General features: G+C 37.9%; 1 protein-coding gene across 1 annotated transcript in view; it reads left to right on the top strand.

The window, feature by feature from the left end:
• TINAG (tubulointerstitial nephritis antigen) overlaps positions 1-15266 on the top strand; it is a gene marked incomplete at both ends in the record, with an annotated part of 45941 nt that extends 30675 nt beyond the window's left edge. The window contains 2 exons of the mRNA XM_080342738.1: positions 14029-14074; positions 15150-15266. Coding sequence (XP_080198864.1) covers positions 14029-14074; positions 15150-15266 — 163 coding nt within the window. The remainder of the gene's footprint in view (positions 1-14028; positions 14075-15149) is intronic.
• Between the last annotated feature and the right edge of the window lie 6981 nt (positions 15267-22247).

A 22247-nucleotide genomic window follows, 5' to 3' on the forward strand; every position in this document is an offset into this window, starting at 1 on the left:
CGAGAAAGAAAATTAACACTATGCCAGCCAAAACCAGGACGGGTGGCCTCCTAGGTAACAAGCACAGCTCATGGGCATAGGAGTCTGGGCTCTCTGCACCCCAAACAGAAATCAGCTGCTGGGATGCTGCTGATTTTTTTTGGCAAGCACAGGGAATACATACCCAGGACTGAAACTGCTGCAGAAGAATGTATATAATACAGTAATGGATTTCCCCTCAAATGTAGAACAGTGTCACTATATTAAGATGACAAGTATCTTACAATGCATACACTCAAATTACAGAACATGCCAAGGGGCTTTATTCTTTGACATGGAGGGACTGTGTAGGGATAAATTTATTAAATCACTGAGGGAGTAGTTATACAGAAAAATGAATGGAGAGTCTCAAACAAATGTTTTATGAGTCCCCTAGAATACCAATAGATGATTCAGGTCTGTGCTAGGAAGATTGCTGAGAGTATCTTCAACATGTAGTTCAAGAAGATAAAGTAATGAAATAAAGTGCATTTTGTGTTTGTGATCTTAGTGAAGATATCCATGTAAAGGACATGGAAATGCCTATGGCTGTGGATACCATTGGCTAAGAATTACAAGTGTATGCCTGATAGCGCACAGCAGTGAAGAGAAGCAGGAGGCTTATGCAAGATCATCCTTGACCCTATACTGTTGCAAAAGTGCTGACTCAGACTAGCAGAGTAAAAGCTCCTGAAATATGCTCATTAGTGAATGTTGTGAAGCAATGAAAGAGAGAAACAGGAATGTTGCATGGAAAAATGGAGGACTGAATTAGGAAAAGATGTTTGTGTAGGACAGCTGGTGTGTATGGGTTTATGTCTATGTACTTAAAATATATCTGATGGGCCATGAGAAACCAGTAAAATTAGACAGGGAAATCTGCAGTGCGATTTGAATACCCCAGTTCAAGAATGAGCTGCTGTAAGGCTGTGAATGCAGGTAATGGGAGGGCTATGAAACATGCTTGGTGCATGACAGATGTTCCCTAGGTGTGCTGCCTCAAATACATGCTGTATAATGTACAGAGGTGAGTGATTAAGCCAGAATGGCACAGGAGGATGAAGTGGTGACTGAGGAGGGAGAGAGGAGGAGGGTTATTAATATGCTGAAGTAAATGCTGATTTATATGGGAACTGATAGGCTGTGCAAGGAAAAGAAAGCAGCCCTTAGGCAAGGGACCACTCAAGAGCAGAAAACTGAGTGCCCTGCAGAGTATTGTGTTGAATGGTCGGTGCAAAACACTGAGTAGGAGAAAAGCCATGTGGTCTGATATGATGGAGAAGGACATGAGAAGTGAAGGTAAAATAAAAAAAATGTATGTTGAAGAAACCTCAGCCTGGTTCAAAGTTTAGAAGTGGGAAACACATTTACTTACTGACTTTCATTGAACACTGCTGAAGTATCCAATGGATCCAAGAGTATAAAGAATTACCTATACTTTTATGTCTAATGCATGTGTTCTGACCTCCAAGGTTATGCTATACAAAAATATTTACAGAGTTGTTTAACTGTAAAAAATAAATCAAAGTGTGACAAGTTGAAGGCTGTTTGAGCCAAGGGCTGGGTGTTCTTGAGTTTCTAGGAGTGATAAATCCAGACATAAAACTGTGATTCTGCACCAGGAAGTATAAAACACACTCTTTTATATAGATTTCGATGTCTTCAGGATTAAGCTATCACTTTTTCATAAAATTCATTAGTTTGAATTAATTTTGCAAATGTAAAATATGTGGCTGTTTTCCACTCACATATAGCTTGGGTATTTTTGTTTGGTTTGGTTTGGTTTTTTTGTTTGTTTGTTTTTTAAACAAAGAATAATGCAAGCTCCTTGACCTAAATAAAAAAACTCATGAGAATCTCAATAAAGTTGGATTTCAAATTAAAATATTGATGATTATTTGCCTTCTGCTTAACTAAAATTGTTCCTGGAGAGAGAAGAGAGAGAAAAGCATCAGAGACATGCTCACACATAAGTAAAAAATGCAGCTTTATGTGGATTGATGTTTATTGTAACCTGGTTTTTTATTTACAACCCCTTCTGTAAAAGAGATTCAATATTTGTAAAAGGAAAACATAATAATGAATTACTATATTGACTTGATATTTGTAATCTCTTAGAAACATTATTGAGGATGCCTTAAGTTGCCTGTGAATTGTACAACATACAAGGTGCTGGAGTCCTAAAATGGAAATAAATTTTGGTTAAACTTTCAAGAACTATTTGTAGAAAACCAGAAATGCACATATAAACTGCCTAATTGATCACTGGATCATAAGGAATGTTCTGCAACTTGAAATTGCTAGTTATTTTCTGTCATTTGAAGTCTTATTTATAAAATCAGCTCAGATAGGTCTGTCTCCAGTGAGGTACTGTGTGATCCCAGGCTTAAGAAGAGAATGTGAAATGACAGAGCAGCATGGAAGCAGGAGAGGAGAATGTGGAACCGCCAGGCAGAGGGCGTTGTGGGTACCAGACTGGGTTTGATCACAATATAGTTTGATCACAGTATGGACAGTATAACGGATCTTTCAGCTATCCAAAGGCAGGACAGACTGACCCCCCTGACATTTAGAGTATGATCTCTCAAGCAGTTTCTGTGCCTTGTATTCCAGAGACAGGGAGGTAAGCAGAAAAAGCAACCAAGACCAGGATTCATAATAGCTAAGTTCTGATGTGTAAAAGATAGATTTCTATGTCTCTGCTAGGTAGCCATGCTTCTCTTTATGTTCTGTGGCTATTCATCTGCTTTATCCTAGGCATCCACCTCAAGGTCAGTTGAATCACTTTGTTGGATCTTATTTCTCTTCGCTGACTGTAAAAGATAACACTGGGGTAACATCAGACTTACATAACTAACGTTAAAACGTCTAGGTTAGACTAGATGAATCCCACTTGTAATGGTACCATAAAGTAGCTTAAACAACAAAATGACTGTCTAGCTGGTACATAATATTCATGGTAAGACAGTATCTTTAGAAGGTCTTGCACATGTATATTTGTGTATATGTACACACATACACATACATTTATGTGTACATACACATACGATTACAACTCATAACGATATCAGAATGAAAGCAAGCTAAAGGGGCACAATGAAACCGCCAATGGAAAGTGGGACTAAGGAAGAGAAGTGGTCAAACTTTGGTAATTTTCACTTTTTCAGCTGCACTCTATTATTTTAAGAAGACTAATGACTGAAAACTGACATGCAAAACTGTCATCTTTATCTCAACTTCTCTTAATAATAAAAGCAGACTGAATTCACATCAAAGATGTACTTGGTAGCAGATTTCTCTGTCAGATCTATATATTTAAGCTACAGGTGCTGAACAAACCTGTCAAGTCTATTCTATAGCAGATTCTCTGTAGAAGTGATGCATCTTTTTTTAAACTTATTTTTCTTCTACTCCTCTGACTTTCTTAATTCCACCTAGGAAAAGATGACAGATGAGAAATGTAGTTTCCACAGGGAAAGAAAACATGAGGATTATTTCTTGATGGTGTAAAAAGATGCTGAAGTCTGTTCAGCATAGAGAAAGTACATTGGCTTTAATAGCTATGGTTCTGGCTCAAGAATCTCTCTTTTCAAAGTCAGGCATAGTGAAGTAAAGTATTCGTCATTGATGTTTGCAGACTATTCCAATAAATCTTCTCTCAGAATCTTTCCTCTGCATCACTTCAGCTACAATATCTGACCCACACTCTCACTCAAAACTCTGTATCTGCTGATTCCCCTGACACTGAAAAATTCAGAAAGGCCCTAAAAGCCCATGTCTTTGGCTATAATCAGATCTATGGACTGTCACTTTAAGGTTTGGGGGAGACAAGAATAATTTTATTAAAAGCCTTAGATACTGTTTAATGAACAAGATAGTTTTTCAGGTGTTCAGAAGGTGCTCAGAATGCCAAAGGACTTTCACACAATGACATTGAGAGATGTACACTAACTGGAAGCGCATTTCCCCTCTATTTTTATCAGTGATTCACTGGAAGCTTTACATTCAATAGTTCAGTAGATTAAATAACATTGAAACATGTCTACCCTGAAAAAAAAATTTATTGTATGTTTCTTAATGCAAAAAAGCCATATTAATAGAGACAAAATTGACATGTGAGGCAAAAATGTGTGTTTTATTGTAATGTTGAGGGGATAGCCAGGCAGAACAACAGCACTCTAAGATTTAATATACAACTAAATGACTACTTGTGCAAAGTCCAAAGGTTAAAAAAATGACACCGGTGATTTCTGCTACTGACACCCCAGGTTTTGGCTTTGAAGACACTGTTTTTCTCTTTCTTTTTGTCTTCAATTGTCCTCACTCAAGCTTAGACTCAGAATAATAACAAAGTAACATCTTAAACCATGAAAAGTCATGACATAAATTATTTTCTTCCTGACTAAAGAAGCCTTGGGTTGAGTTCCCTTTTTCTTTCACGGGGAAAATATCTACCTCATTATTGTCAGACAATCAACATCAGGTATTACAGTTTTAAAATTAAACAGCAACACCCCAAAATATTTTACAGCAAAGAAAAATACATCAGAAGATCACAAGGAAAAGATACACAGAGTATGATGATTCATGCAGTCAAAATCATGAGACCAACTCCCACATAATTCATTACAGTAGAGTTTATTCACTGATAATCTGACTCATCTCTCATGCTCAAAAGTACAGGCAAAACTGTAGTTTCAAACTCTAGCAACCATTTTCTAAGTTAGGCTCACACTAGGCAGTGACTCCAACATTCTTATTAATAAAAGATAAGAAAAGACAAGAACTAAACATTTGTCTAATTTAGTAGATGAAGATCCTGGTCTTCAAAAAGTACTAGTATTTTGTGTTACAACACCAAGAATAGGGCATAACCTGTGATAGCTATACGGTTTTTGTCTGGTAGCACTATGACAGTTAAACAAACAAGTCCAGGGAAGAAAGTGAGAAGAAAAGTTTTAGACCACACGTATTTCTGTCCCACTATCTTTCTGTCTGGAGAAGAAGGTATTTTGAGCGTTTTATGAAAGCAGAACTTAGGTATCAAAATAAACCAGGTCAAGATGAAAGGTACTGAATAATCTTTGTATCATGTTGCTGTGTATATAGGAAGACAGTATTTTTGCACAAGACATTTCATAGTTTGTTTGGTCAGTGTGGTGACAGCAAATTTGCAATGCTTACATAGAAAACATAGTATTAGAGAGACAAATTAGTCCAGTTTGTTAGCACTGTTTGTGGTCAGCACTTAGATGGAATGAGTTATCTTCAGGAGGTATCCCTCTCTCTTGATAGCTGGGAGTGTTTTTTTTCCTAATCCAAATATCTGAGCTCCTGAAAGCTGAATTGGATGAATTCGGACTTCATCAAATCTTATTTGATCACTAGCATTTTTTTTCAAAGGTGGAAAGGGTCAGAAATCTCTCATGAAATGTCTAACTATGAAAACCCCATGGTTTATGTGCCCTGGCAGCCAAGAGCTCAAACCACATCGTAGGGTCCATCAAACACAGCATAACCAGCCAGCCAGGAGAGCTGATTATCCTGCTTTATTATCCTACTGTATTCAGCACTGGTGTGGCCTCACCTTGAGCACTGTGTGCGGTTCTGAGTCCCACAATTTAAGAAGGATGTGAAGGTCCTTGAATGCATCAGCAAAGCAACAAAGCTGGAAAAAGGGCTGGAAGGAACGTCCTGTGAGGAGTGGTTGAGGACTTTGGACCAGCCTGGAGAAGAGGAGGCTAAGGGGCAACCCCATTGCTCTCTAGAGCTTCCTGAGGAAAGGAAGTGGAGAGGGAGGTGCCAATCTCTTCTCCCTAGTATCCTGAGGCAGGACGTGTGGGAATGCTTCAGAGCTGCACCAGGGGAGCTTTAGACTGGACATTAGGAAGCATTTATTTACCAAGAGGGGGTCAAACACTGAAACAGGCTTCCCAGAGAGGTGTTGGTGCCCCAAGCCTGTCAGTGTTTAAGACAGGGGATTTGGACAATGCCCTTAACAACACTCTTTAGGTTTCGGTCAGCCCTGAAATGGTCACACAGGTGAACTAGATGAGCATTGTAGGTCCCTTCCAGCTGAAATATTCTATTCTGAGTTTATGTTGTGGTTGTGTTGGTTGACTCATTTGACTTGAAGATCCTTGTGAATGCGGAAGCTAAGTGAAATGAACATATTTGAAAAATTGGAAAGATGTTGCAGAATGCTGATTCCTAGAGCCCTGGTGTTCAGTAAACAATTTAATTCCTCAGTTAACACAGAGCACTGACTTCTACTAACATCAACAGATCTGCAGGAATTAATACCTTGAGATGTGAGATCTATCATTCTTCTTTACTCTTAAGACCTTATTCCTTTTTAGTTGACACCTCTAGCATTAAGGACTTAGATTGTATAATATTATGTAGCACAATCTTCAGATATCTTTTCTGTTTGTTTTTAGCAGCATTTTACCTATAAAGCTGAATGTAAGCATGCTAGAATCTAGTTTCTGTTCTCTTACAAAACACCTAAGTTTTGAAGCCACTGCTGATAACCTTTTTTGTTGTGTCAGATTGTATTTCTAGCTTTCTTACTGGTTTATTCAATGATATTTAATTATCAATGACTATTTTTTTTCTGAAAATTTTCTTTATACTTCTCTTGTGAAGGCCACCTCCACTATAGTTGATACAGTTTCTTGAAAAAGAAACTAGGAAATGTTCAAACAAAACCAATTTCCATTCTATAGAAGAGTACTGAAACAGTCTCCATGTTCTAGTTCTTTAACTGTCAGGCAATGTTGTGCATTCAAGGGCCTACTTCAGCAGAATTAATATCAAGGGGAAGTCATTACTGAAAAGGACAGGCAAATTGCCTCTACTATATAAAACTGGACAAAAAATTATGAAAATTCTTTTATGGAAGCACACAAGTACTCATCCTTTTATCTAAAAGTGCGCCAGAATTCTCCTTGCAGAGTCACTTGGAGCTGGTTCGCCTTGAGTAAATGGAAATACCTTGCTTACTTTTTCTCCTGAAGGGGACTGAATGCAGTTTAGTGAAATTACTTCTTTTTATTCAAGGTTATTTTTGATTGGAGACCATGAGGGTTTCTTTTGGAAAAGCTAAGCAGTGTATTTCTCACAAATATTTTTATTAGATGGAAAAAAAACACCACCTCTTTTAAAAGTAATTTTCATTAATTGATAGGCAGACATTTTCATTAATGATTCCTTTAAATTAATTCTTTTTTTTTTTTTCCTAATAAAAATGGAAATTTTGGAAAGGGTAAGGTTGAAAACTTTTCCTAAAAATACCAAAGGTGGAGACATCAATTGTCTGAAGCTTTGTAAAAATAACTCTAATAGATTTCCTGTCTCTGTGAGTAATGAGGTCCAGCATCTGTTTGATTTTGAAATGTCATTCATTTGGAGTAAATATCAGGTTGGAATAATCACAAAAGCAAGAGACAAAAAAGTGCTATTAGATTATTTTGGTCATCTTCTAGAAAATGTAATATTGTTCTATAATGAATGTTGTCCAAGAATGTGTCAAGTCACTTAAGTCTCTGTCGTTTCCACTTGAGAACTAATTCCACTGGGATTAAATTCATTGCTGGGATAATTTTTCTCGATGTTTTCTTTCCTGGACCTCTTTTCCCTATTCTATCTATAGACTAAATATACAGCACTTAATTTTCTCTTTCTGCCTGGTGTTTGAGGCCTACACACATCTACATTGATAGTGTTTATGCATTTCGACATATTCTTTTCTCAATTCATCACACAAACACTTGGTATTGTTGCTTTTTTATTCCTAGCAGTAATTTACCAGATTTAGTGTAGTGTTCCAATCATGCACTGTATAATTCTTTAATCAAAACATGCATGGCTTTGCCTACTTTTAATCTCATCTCTTTAGGTTTTCTTTCTAATGTTTTACCATACTTAAAGCAGACTCCGTGTCTAAAAGCAGACTCCAAGTCTAATTTCCCACTAACTATCACGTCTATTATTTTCCAAGGCCTTGCCTTCCCTGGTAACACTGGAAATCTCTGATTACCTTCAACAAGCTCAATATGTCTTTGGTCAGGAACACATAGTTTGGGTAGGTCTACTTTAGGAAAAATTGGTAATGACTACATTGACTGCGTGACCTACAATTTCTCAGGAACAAGAAACATCAGAGAAAATAATAAAAAAAAAAACTGTAAGGAGAGATACAATATTGACTGTATTAAAGAATTTATGTCACCTAACAACTCTGAAAGTGTTGTAGTAATTTTATGAAGTAGTTACAATCATTTATTAATTCCCATTGATTTTAACTTATGATCAAAATATTTATACCTCTCATATTCATGAATAGATTCCCATTTCTTTAAAGTTTACTTTCTGAAAGCAGATAATGGCAACAGGATTTGCTCTCCTACCAAATAATTTTCACTTAAAGTGTCAAGCACAAATGGGTTATGTTCCATGATTAAGACTCCAAGGCACAGCTGTTTTACATGAAAAAATTACTGGTCTCATTTTCCTTTCCAATCTTTTGGTCCCTAAACCAGCTCTTGCTCCAAGACATAAGGGAACATAAAACACATTCCAGATTAATTTAACAACCTTTTTAGCAGAATACATTCCTGGTTTGATCTTGTTCAACTAAACTGTACAATCTATGATTTTGTGCTATATTGTGAAAAAATTATATATATCAGAACTGTAATTTCCATGTTGTTTATTATGATAACTTTACCCTATTTTCTAAAGTCTTTGATTTTCTCCCTGATGGTTTAAGATGGACAGAATCCAAGTTCTTCAGCCTGTAATGTCTTCATTCTCCTAATAATTTATTCTGAAATCATGTGTTACAGATGTGTAGTTCTGGAAGCTGATACATTCTATTGTCTGCTGATTCCCATTCTAACACTTTATTCACTGCATATTTCCTAATAATTTTCAGTCTTCTCCTTTGCATATCTTTTGTTTCAGTAGGCAAATAATAATATCAGGATTCAATCTGAAATTCAGGCACGAGTGATGTGCTTGATTTCCCCATTCTCATCACAGAGATGGTGATCTAGTCAATGAAGTCAGTGGAGACTGGAGGGCAACTCATGGATCCATTAGATGCCCCCACACAAATATTTGGTTCTACCAGAAGTGTGAAGAACTTACCACTTACCAGCATCTGCAAAAGGACGTGGATGTCTCATAGGCCCACTGTCACATCTGCCAGAAACACGCGGATGTCTGAGGCACCCTAAGGCATATCAAGTAGCCCCAGACACCTGCATTTAGGCAAGTGAATGGATCCAAATATACTGTGCTACTGTGGGACACATACATTTAAATATCTTAACCCTGAACTAAATCCTACAGTGTTTTACTCTCAGGAAAAAAAAAAAAAACAACCCAAATTCTAATTCCAGTTCTGACATTAACATTTGCATTAAGGATAATTATGCCAATATACTGCTTAAATCTCATAAGAGACCAGCAAAACACTGTATTACCTACATTTTAAAAAATATTGTAAAGGAACCATTACATATTCTATCATATTCTATTTTTCCACAGTATATACTCAAAGCAAAAATGTGCACTGATTAATAATATGCTTGTACTATTGGTGCCTTTCATAATCTGTACAGATCTTTCACTTTCCTGTGACAGAAGTGGGTGGTATGGGTTTCAAATTTAAACCACAATGGCTTAATTAGTTCCTTCAGGATTATACTTCTAGTTACTCAATTTTATTTTAATTTTGATTTAAAAGAGTTTGGGGGACCAGTCAACACTTTCTCTGAGTTGCTACTCTCCAGGGATAATGATCTGGAATGCTATCAGTTTCCACTGTGGCTATTAATAATATACCAGGTTACTTTTCACTTCCACAGTGTCTTCCGTTAGGGCTCCTTTTTAATTTATTAGTGAATAAGCTTTTGCAACTAATGACTATTTTAAAATATGAAATAAATAAAGAAGTCAAATTGCAAAGATTACCCAGATTCAGAAAGAGATATTTGTACAGAGTCCTGTCTATGCAGAAAAGCATACAGGACATGAACTCTTAAGAAACAAGACAGCTCTGAATTGTTGAAATAAGATGCCACTGAGTTTCCATTCAGCATAGTGGATTTCTAAGAGTTTTAGAAGTTTAACATTTTCCCTGAATTTATTTTTAGATTACTAAATATTATCTGACTATTTTAACAAATTCCTCTCAGCCTTTGCTCATATTTCAAGGACTAGTACTTACAGCATCAAGTAAAACAATTAAAATTAAAGCTGAATTTAATAGTTTTATTTATATTGTATATTTCTTTATCACTCAGAAAATTCACCCTCAGATGCCTGGCTTAGCAACAGAAAGGATATTTAGAGATTTGTTTTTTTCTGAGGAATCTAAAAAAAATAAGCTTGAAGAGGAAACTGCTTGGACGCTGTAACGCATTTCATAGGTGTAACTGAAAGATACACTGCAGAATGAATTTATTCCATCAGGAAGGCTGAAATCATGAAAATTACTGAAGTATAACTTTACAGGCAGGAAAAGGGGAAAAAAAGAGAAATGGCAAAGATCAAATGAAATACTTACGCTGAGAAATCTATTTTAGAAAATTGAGATATCTATTTTAGAAAATATGTCCTCCTTTTCTAAAGACATTACTGCAGAAATACTTTCCACTTAGGAGTTTTTTGAAATAATTGCTTCCTCTATAGAAGGTATATTAGTATGAATGAGCCAAGAAATCCCCAGAAATGTTCTTGATGGAGCTGGCATTCATTCCCAGAGGCAAGATGTCAAATCAAACTGGCATGTGGCTACAAACACTACATTATTGTGTTTCCATCACAGCTGAGTACTTTTTCAGACTGAGAAAAGAATGTTAGCCTGGGAGAAATGGGAATCGGTGAATCTCAGCCAGTCTTTTGAATAAGCCTGAACAAACTGTGCCAAGTTTTAGGAAAGGCTTGGTAAACAGGCCAAGGACCTCATGCCACAGTTTCTGCCAGTAAAGGCCAGCATCTATGGAGATGACACTCCACCCGCCTTTTTTGCTAAGTCCTGCTCCTGATTCATGCACTAACCCTAAGACTGGTTTTGATCAGTAAACAGTAAATCAACCTTATTGTCTGCCCTTTAGACTGCAGTCATTAAAAGAATTGGGAAAATCACTTACACCATCAAAATCTATTAGCATACTGAGTTATTTAGCTGTTACACAAAATCTATACATTGAATATAAAATGTAATAATTCATAGAACTGTAGACTAACTGAGGCTGGAAGTTGTTTGGTTCAACTCTCTGTGACTTAAATTGGCAGGGCCATCTTAGATCAAGTCATTTGTATCATTGAATACTTTAGATTAGAAGGAATCTCTGAAGGCCATCTGATTTAATTGCCCACCTCGAAGCAGAACCACCTTCATAGTCAAGGTTCATGGGGTTTCTCAGGTGGTGTTTTGGATATTTCTGAGGACACATAGTCCACAACCTCTAACTGGAGCAGTGCCTTACCACTCTTGTTGTACAATACCTTTTTTCCCTGTCCAACTGCAATTTGCCTTGCTGAAAACTGTGACCGTCATCTTCTGACTGTCAGCTGTGCGTGTATCAGGAAAGTCTTCTGTATCATCTCTATACCCTCCCTTTTTAAAACAGAAGACAACAAATAGATCTGTGGGGATACACCTCTCTTGAGAGCTCAACAAGGCCATCTGGCTCAGCCTCTCCTTGTACGTTGTGTGCTCCAGACCCCAAACATCTCAGTGGACTCCTGCAGGTCTTGTTTCAGACTGTTAATGCCTTTCCTGTATGGTAAAGCCCAAAACTGGGCACAGGGCTCTGGATGCAGAATGGCAGGTCCTGAATAAAGAGGATTAGTTGCTTTTCTTGACCTGCTGGCTGTACTTTTGTATACTTCAATTTAATGTATTTTAATTTAGAGTATTTGGATGAATGCCTGTGGACATGGATTACTGAGTAAACAGCTCTTCTTTCTAAACTGTAAGATAAAATGCATATGTCAAGTACCTCTTTTTGTATCTGGAATAAAACCTAGGAAATTAAATTCATGGATATGTTATAGTTAAGGATAAAAAAGGATCCTTTTCCATTCTAGTTCCTAACTTTTCTTCCATTTAGAAACATTTCTGAGAATCAATTTGTATCAGTGTATGAAACCAGAATTTGACTTTTTTTTTTTTTTTTTTTTTTTCCATGAAAATAACATATGTTAGAAAAAGAATTAATCACAGAAATATGAGTCTGCAGGAACTGGTCATCATCCTGCTCAAACAAGTGGGAGAGAGAATGTGTAGTAATGAATGCAGGAATACATGAATATAAATTAAAGGCATTTTTCGTCTGTCTTTAAGACTGATGTAAATATTGGACTTTCACACTGCAGCTGATATATTTTTTTTACTAAAACGGTAACGAGGAAAGAAGTAAATCTGAATTTGATGTGAAATCAGATAGCCTACTATATACATATATATATATATATATATATTTCAATTATGATCATGAGACACTGTATCTGAAAAAATATTTGGCAAAGAAATGGCAAAGATTATTAATAACCACTGAATTTTCACTTGGTAATTCAAAGAAAAAGCATCATGAAGCCTTTGTAAAAAACAACAGTTACATTCAATGGTCATTATGACCAACATTGCTTTTATAATTCCTTGCATTTAATAAGCAGTAGCTATAATCTATGCTTGCAGCTGAAATACAGACTTCACCTCTCTGCTAGTCACCACTTTGTCTTGCTTTTTTAACTTTGGCAGGACAAGCAGGTATTTCACACACATTAGAGTTTGCTGTTAACCAAAGAGAGCTGATGTCACCATGGCTGTTCAAATTTTTTTACAGACATAGCACAAAATTTCCCGATTCACACTGTGGGCTTTCTCATATTTTTGCTGTTTATCTTTCAAAGTGAACAGAGCACTGCAAATACAGATCAAACATGTGGTGTTGTATCATACAACAACATACACTGATACACTTATAAACACCCTGTCAATGGCATTTTGTACATGCTAGGATTAACTTTTTATACTGTGGAGAAACCTGTAAAAGTTCACATATTTGGTTTTCTGTTTATTTGTGCTCTTTTATTGGCACCCAGGCACCTGTGAATAGCAACTAGACAAGCAATCATTGTATAAATGCAAAACAAGACAGAGCTCTTTAAGCAATCAATGGACATACCATATATACCTAGCTACCTAAGTAATGTGTGCAGTGCAGCTTTTGCTCATTGAACTACATCCAGATGATGGCCTTGAACCACTTGTGCTCTTATATATTCAAAGTGAAGATTAACAACTCAGAGCACTGTGCAGTTCAGCTGCAACTACACAGTTATTGAAGTCTTATCACCTGGCAAGTGGGGGCAAACTCTTGTGTGGTTTCATGGATATTGCCACAACATCCAGCATGTCCTCAAAGATGTCAAAGAAACATCAGGTAAGTTTATAGATCATCCCCCACACTGTGCACTAAAACAGATTAGGTTGTCAGAAATTTAATTTGAGCTGAGAAAAGCTGGGAACGTTTTCAGTTCCAACTCACCAGCTATTTTGGTAAAGGTGTTGGATGAGATCTTTAACAAAAACGTTCCTAGGGATCTTCAGCTCAGCTGAAGAAATGTGTTCACATTAATTTCAAAACTCCTACACAGTTCAGTTCAGTTCATCTGGCAAGCTCTCTAGAGGAGATATTCTGTAAAGGAAAACAGGTTTTTACAATGACAAACTAAAATGACACTTGTGTTAAAGTTTTGTAATCTCTAATGGCAACTTGGCTTATGGCTAGCAGGATACTTATCTTCATTTTAATCATTAGCAAAGTTTGTTGTTTAAACATGGAGACATCCGTCAGTCAGGCTTTGGTCTGGCCCTGGTATTAGAACAACTAAGACAAGCTTGCTTTTTTTTTTTTTTTTTCTTTGTTTAAAGCTACAAAATGTGAACATAGGTATCAGATGTCTCACTAGTACCATCTCTTGCAACAGGTGGGGAGCATTAGCTGACAAAAATGGACAGAAACAGAAGTTCTGGGTAAGTGAATCTTTAGCACTGTGTTTTGAGGCAGAAGGAAAAATCTCTGCTAAACAGATTATGTCAGAATAACTTCTTTCTTTTCATTCACTTTGTGTCTATTTTTTGACTTCACCTTAAATTCTCCTCCATAATTCTGTCCCCTTTCTGGCAACTTTTATAATGCTAGCCCTTGAACTACAGCATCATCTACCTTAATTTCAAAGCCTGTTTCGTCCAATATCCCACCTATATCAGGTTTTGTCGCTACATTGTCTTTTCTGTCTCAAATCTTATTCAGATTCTCAACTGTTACTCAGATTTCCCATGAAGACTCAGTTCTTTTTGATGCCTGAAAATAAGACTCAATAAAAGTAATCAATATTCTCCATTAAAGCATTTGGAAAAGAAAACTATCTGTTTAAACTGTGTTGGCAAATGCTATCCAGCTATCAGAAAAAAAAATAACAAAAACATTGGCTTTCAGCCATTGATAAGAAGTTAGATTTTATCACTTTGATTATGATTAACAGCTCATCTTATTATTCCTGTGTTCAGCAGAAGGTAATTTGGAGTTTATATAGCTGATGACAGGGCTTATGGTAGGTAGTTTCACTGACATGTGGGGCAAAACTTCTATTGACTTCATTAGAAACTAAATTGCTCAATATGTCAATAGCTACCTGAATGAAATCTAATTTATTAAAAGTCAGCTTTTTCATATCTTGTGTCTCTCTTTAACAGATTAGTCTTAATTGGAATTTTGACCGTTATTGTTTCAATGACTACTTTATCCAGCCATTAGTTGAATTATCTAATGATTTCTGCTTCCTTTTATCAAACTACCTTGTAGAAATAGTATTCCATTTTTATTAACCCTGATTTTGGTACTGAAAGTTTGATCAAAACAAAAAGGAAGAAATTATTAGAAATCAGAAAAAGATGCATTATAGTTCTTAGTGCATCAAATCTGAGAAACTCTGTTTCTTAAAAAGGAAACTAATACAAAAGATTCATTTTGCATTTTACCAGCTGCATTTTTAAATACTAATTTCAAATGAAATTTGATATTTTTTTCCTCTTTGTTTTTCTTTAGATTGCTGCAAATTCCTGGGGAAAATCTTGGGGAGAAAATGGCTATTTTAGGATTCTACGTGGACAAAATGAGTGTGATATTGAGAAGCTGATTTTAGCTACTTCGGGACAGCCATAGTCTTCTACTCTAATTTTCTTGTACCATATGCTGCTTTATGTATCTGTTCTTTCCATTGTTGTATATTGAGTCATTCTAGAGATATAAAAATGTATTCTCTGTAAGCTACCTTTCTCTCTGCTATGGCTCATTAGGACTTCCTGACTTGAACACACCACAGCCACCACAACACTCTCAGATCCCAGCTGGAGTAAACACTCCTTTGTACTAATAGCAAGTTGTACCCAGGACAAATGAAAACCTTCATGTCTCACAGAGCAGAAAGTTCCCTCCTCTGTTATTTACATCTCACCACTATTTTGTTGTGTAATTAATGGTTGATTCAACAGTACCTGAAATAAATGGAATTACTTTATTAGCATTAATCTCTTTATAATACATACTCTAGTTACAAATCACTTTAGAAATATTATATGCTCTTCCACACAAAATTGCCTCAGACAGCTCATGGTCATACTGGATAAAAGATTCCAAAGAAATGTAAGTAGAATTCTGATCCTGTTAGAGAATAATTATTTCCTAGCCTAGGTTAGATAAGTTGTATCTACATATCATTATTTCTTCCAGGAAATTAATTTTTTACTAGTAGATAGCACAAAGTCGCATTTAGAATAATACAAACATTACTTGCAGTGAAACTGCAAATTCCTATTCCCACAACCACAATTAAAATGTACAATTTTAATAATTTGTTTAATTAAACAAAAAAAAAAAGAAGAAAAAAAAAATTATCCTCAATAAAGTTTAGACTAGACTGATTCCTGAACTGCTCTTCTACTTGCTGTTTGATCTGGGAACAGGTGTGTGCTACGATTTCCAAAAGCCTGTTTCTATTGCCCAATGGAGAAAGACAGAAAAGACATTTTGTTGTTTGCCTCCACTGATGTCTCTGTAGCCCAGGCATGGTTCCTAGTGATGGCCAGCAGGATTGTTAGTGCAGATGAGATGCCCAGAGCTCCTTTCACTCCTACTGCTCCCAAAGATGCTTCTGTCTGAAGAAAAAGCCTACTGGCATGAAACCCCTCCCATCAGAAGCTATGCTCCCTGGGTTAGGGAGCAATTAGGCAATCTGGACATCCATAAATCCATGGGTCCAGATGGGTGAGTGCTGAGGGAGCTGGCTGAGGTCATTGCTAGACCACTCTTCATCATCTTTGCCAAGTCTTGGGAAATGGGAGAGGTGCCTGAGGACTGGAGGAAAGCAAATGTCACTCCAGTTTTCAAAAAGGGCAAGAAGGAGGACCTGGGTAACTATAGACCGGTCAGCCTCACCTCCATCCCTGGGAAACTGATGGAATGACTTATCCTTGGTGCCATCTCAAGGCATATCGGGGATAAGAGGGTCATTAGGGGCAATCAACATGGCTTCACCAAGGGGAAGTCATGCTTGACTTCCCCTCATAACCTTTTATGAGGACATAACAAGGTGGATAGGTGATGGCAGGGCAGTGGACGTGGTCTACCTTGACTTCAGCAAAGCATTTGACACAGTCTCCCACAGCATCCTTACAGCTAAACTGAGGGAGTGTGGTCTGGACAATCAGGTAGTGAGGTGGACTGTGAACTGGCTGAAGAAAAGAAGCCAGAGAGTTGTGGTCAGTGGGGCGGAGTCCAGTTGGAGGCCTGTATCTAGTGCAGTGCCTCAAGGGTCAGTACTGGGGCCTGTATTATTCAATATATTCATCAATGATTTGGATGAGGGAACAGAGTGTACTATCAGCAGGTTTGCTGATGACACTAAGCTGGGAGGAGTGGCTGACACGCCAGAAGGCTGTGCTGCCACCAGCGAGACCTGGACAGGCTGGAGAGTTGGCAGGGAAAAATTTAATGAAATACAACAAGGGCAAGTGCAGAGTCTTGCATCTGAGTAAAACAACCCCAAGTTCCAGTATAAGTTGGGGAATGACCTATTAGAGAGCAGCACAGAGGAAAGGGACCTGGGGGTCCTGGTGGACAGCAGAATGACCATGAGCCAGCACTGTGCCCTTGTGACCAGGAAGGCCAATGGCATCCTGGGGTGTATTAGAAGGGGGATGATTAGTAGCTGGAGAGAGGTCCTCCTTCCCCTCTACTCTGCCCTGGTGAGACCACATCTGGAATATTGTGTCCAGTTCTGGGCCCCTCAGTTCGAGAAGGACAGGGAACTGCTGGAGAGAGTCCAGCGCAGGGCAACAAAGATGATTAAGGGAGTGGAACATCTCCCTTATGAGGAAAGGCTGAGGGAGCTGAGTCTCTCTAGTTTGGAGAAGAGGAGACTGAGGGATGACCTTATTAATGTTTACAAATATACAAAGGGTGAGTGTCATGAGGATGGAGCCAGGCTCTTCTTGGTGACAACCAATGGTAGGACAAGGGGTAATGGGTTCAAACTAGAACACAAGAGGTTCCACCTAAATTTGAGAAGAAACTTCTCAGTAAGGGTAACAGAACACTGGAACAGGCTGCCCAGGGGGGTTGTAGAGTCTCCTACTCTGGAGACATTCAAAACCCACCTGGACACATTCCTATGTATCCTCATCTAAGTGTTCCTGCTCTGGCAGGAGGATTGGACTAGACAATATTTTGTGGTCCCTTCCAATCCCTAATGTTCTGTGATTCTGTGATTCTGTGATATAAGAAGAAATTAACTACTATTTTTTACTTTTAGTTTCAATGAATCCAAACAGGATTCCAACAGGAATCATCAGTCATAAAATTATCTGGGAAAGAAACAACCCTCACATGTTAAATAGATGGGGAGAAAAGCTTCCATGAAGAAAAGCTTCCACAAAGCTTCCACAAAGAATTTCCAGTGACACCTTCAGTGTCTTTAACAGATTATGCTTCATTCTTTCTTGAAAGTTAGGAATTGACTTCTCATATCATCAGCAAAGGAGTAATAACTTTTAATTCAATAACTTTGTGTGTTGGTGGAATACAACAGATGTCCTTGCCACCAAAATAATGCCTCTCAAACTAAACTTATGTTGCATGACTACTGAAAGAGCTATTATTAAAACATCAGTGTCATGCTGCTGCAAAATAAGCTATTCTGTGGCCACTAGTGTCATATAATAAACTGAATTTAGACACAAAGACCTTTATCACCTGAAATTTATAGCAAATTGTAACACAAGCAATTTTAGAAGGACTAAGTGCTCTGGGAGAAGTAGTAACTTTTTTAAACTGAGTGAGCTAAACCAGTACTTGCGAGGAAAATGAGCCACCTACACAGCTACTTCCCAATCTCTTGGTGTGTATTGATTCCATAAACTTCAAGATTTCAAAATAATAGAATTTAGGTCTGAAGTGAATGAGCCTGCAAAAACATACCCAGTTAACTCTGGTTTTTTTTGTTTGTTTGTTTCATTTAACTTCAAGATGGTTTGTATTTGTGCCAGTAGATGTTTCTACTCCTGATTTGCTTGTGAGATCTTTCCAGAATCTGGCTTATCATGTTAAACATCTTCAGTGATGAGAAAGCTCAAAACTAGTCTCCTATATCTTTACTTGATCAAATGGTCATCTTGGCTTGAACAAAACACCATATGCAAGTGAAATAAATCCAACTATGTCAAAGAAATTTAATGCTTTAGAAAATGATAATGCTCTACCCACCTTCTAGGGTTAGTCTTTGGTGCTCTCAGAGATGTATCTGCTCAGCACCCTCAGTATCATAATGCTTCTGTCTGTGGAAATGCCACAGTACCCAGAATTTAAGAGGCAGGCAAATGCATCTGCACCTGGAAGCCAATTTCCCCTTTGAAAACAATCTTGATGCTGAGGCAGCTATTCTGCTGCCGTTCAGGGTACAAGCAAAGGACCTCCTGCCAGTGCAGGTCTTCTCACAGTGATCAAGGGACAGTGGGACCTGGAAGCCACCAGTGGCTCTGCCTCACGCAGACTATTTGGAGATAGATTTTGAATGTGAGAAGGGCTTTGGGCTCCTCTAGTCCACTATTTGGTGACACTATGGGAAGACTTGCTCTACATTAGAATGCCACCTCTCTCACTTCTCTCCTTTTTTTTTTTGGCCTCTCCATCACTAATGTTCAGCCATGCCTGCTAGCTTGGACTAAAAGTGTCATCTAGCCTGGAGCTTTTCCCTGTGTGAATAGAAAGGAACAATATGTGGCTCAGGTTAAGTCAATAGAGAACTCATCAGCTTCAAATCACTAGTATTACCAATAGTCTGTGGGAACCAAAGAAAGGGAAGGCACTGCAGTAATAGTGTTTGTGTTTGTGATGCAGTGTAACTTTCCTTTTCTATAAAAACAAGAAGGCAATATTTTATGGTGAGCAAAATATAAATCACCACTCAGACTACACGTTACAATATTTCTTGTTAACAACATGCTATGTGGACCTTTCATTACTTGTTAATCTAACTGTGAAACTTTTGAAACTGAGTAAGGAAATAGCTAGAAGAATATATGTTGTGGAACCTGCTACCTGACAGTATTCATAAGTAATGGAAAAGTCCTTGTATAAATTCCTATATATTTAGGAACAATTTCATATAGAATTCTGAACAGAAATACCTATGAACTCTGGGAGACTTTGAATCTTCCCAATATTAACTGAGCAGAACAGTCTCCTTTTGCAAATGATATTGATCATCCTTCAGAGCTTTCCCACAATCAGATCCTAAATGTTACTGACAGTATCTAATACATGAACACTGTTAATGTTCTTTGAGATGGCTTTAAGTGGAAATTCATTTTCAAATTAAAATTACTAACAAGACAATAAAGGAATTCAGCTATTTTCACACTATTGCCACCTTTTTTTTCCATCCTATTGTCATAGAAACATCATCCATCTGCTAAATGATAGCAAATCACATCTTGAAGATTGGCTTCCTATGCCAGAGAAAGCACTATCAAGCCTGGTTAATATTCTATGAGTGAACAATTTTGTTTGCATACAAGTGCCCATCAGGCATTGAATTCCTGAAGGGAATTGCTCTGCTGAGGGGTCCGAGTCACTGCAGACACTGAGTCCCAGGGAGCTTTCTCTACACCTGGCTCCAGTCAGATTTTGGTGTGGCTGAGAGGCACAGAAAGCTCCTTTCCCACCTCATTAGCAACTGCACCACACAACTTGGCAAGACCAGGTTTCCCCAGCTTGGGGGGTTTGCTTATTATCAGTAGGAAGTGTGAAAATCACATGTGCTATAATAGGGATTTTCATTTCATGTTTCTCTTTCAGACTCATGTATGATTAAAATGCTTTTACAGAGCCACACAGAGTGAGCAGTATGTGCATACTGCTGTTAAAATTAATGGAGAAAAGAGAAGCAGTTGAACCTGTCACCTAATGAGCACAATTGCTTGAGAACAAAAAGATTAAGGCAGCCAGGCTGCAAAATGAGGTTGGAGCATTGGAAAAGGTTTTGACAGTGTGGCATTTAAATACTTCAAATTATGAGTGAAGTAGGGCATGTGGACACCCTCCTGAATGCTATCTGCAGAGAACTGAGAGGCCCCTGTGTCAGCACTGTTGTTCCTACCCTGCCTTTATCTGGCAGATGTAATACATGGCTTGGATTTTACCTGTCTGCTGTTTACAGCCTATACTTTTCCTCTACAAGACTGTGGCTAGGCAGAAAAAGAAAAATGTTTTTAGGGTCGTTGCTTTGTCCTTGATGCTGGGGGTGAACTTCCCCTGGGCATGCTGAGCTTAGGGAGGCTTCTGGGCTTCAAACAAATGTCATATTACAGGGGAATGCAACCTAAAGCCAGCAGAAAGGGAGATCCAAGAGATGTAAGGGACTTGTGTCTGGAGCAGGGACTGGACAAGCCCTGAGAGGTATGACAAGTGGATTATTTTTCTCGAATTCCAGGGAACAAGGAAAGCTGCTAGACTGAGAGTAAGACTGAAGAAAAGGAGCTACACTTCTAGTTACCAGAGATAGAAGGAGGTTCACTTGTAAATCCTTTCAGCTTTGTGTTTTACTGGAGACGTGGCAGGATCTTCCACCTCAGCATTTAATGCTGCGCTTAGTATTTGGTAACCATTTCCCATGTGAACAACTGGCTTACATCTTTGCACCCATTTCTCACTGCAAGGGTGAAGCTGTTTGCACGATGGAGACTGTGTCTTTGCTCAAGTGAGTAACATTGTTTATTCTGAAGCACTCTTATGTCCCTTCAGTGGAGATACACTCATATCCAGTTACCAAGTTTATATCCAGACAGATTCAGTGTGGTAACTCCATGCTGCTTGAATTTTCTTGGTCTTTTACTCCTGGTCCCAAGTGCTGTTCAGCAGCCCCTTAAAGCCAAGGAAGTTGGCAGATGCCAGTGAGTGAGGTCTCTATAGCATGAACCTCTGCCCTCTATGGCAGCAACTTGTTTTTAGGGCATATTAAAGACAGAATTAATGCAATGAAAGGAGTCAAATTTTGCTTTTCTTTGGAATAGTGTTGGTGTAAAATACACATACGGTATTACATCAGTGACTGTTATTATTTAATCTATAACAACTCATCGCTGTGTCTGGAAATCGTGGTCATGGAGCAGCACCACACAAAGGTGTTCCCAGAGAAGGCAGCTGAAGGAGAAGCCTGAGGCAGAAGGTCAGACTCTGCTCACCACTGAAAACCTCAACACTTTAAAGTTTTTGGGAGCACATGAAGCCATGGACTGCCTCAGGCTGTGTATGAAATAATTTAGGGTTATCTGGAGGTTTCACTCAGCTGTGCCAACAGTAACAGTCGCATAAACACATAGATAGGAACTCATGAATTTAAACTATTCCCTTAATCTAAGCATAACCACATTTCCATTGCAAAACTCTGAACAATATCCCCTTTACTTTTTCTCTGCAGAAAAAGAAAAGAAGCATAAAAGCACAGATTTAGTACGTTACATTTATCAAATCATGTTATATTGCACAATATTTTATCAAAGAAAAATGTCTAGAAAACTTATGTGTGAATGACAAATATTTAGTCCTAGTCTGCTGTACTGTCACAGTGTGAAGGACTCAACTTTTGGT

This window comes from Nesoenas mayeri (genome assembly GCF_963082525.1).
Source record: "Nesoenas mayeri genome assembly, chromosome: 3".
Taxonomy (NCBI): Eukaryota; Metazoa; Chordata; class Aves; order Columbiformes; family Columbidae; genus Nesoenas; species Nesoenas mayeri.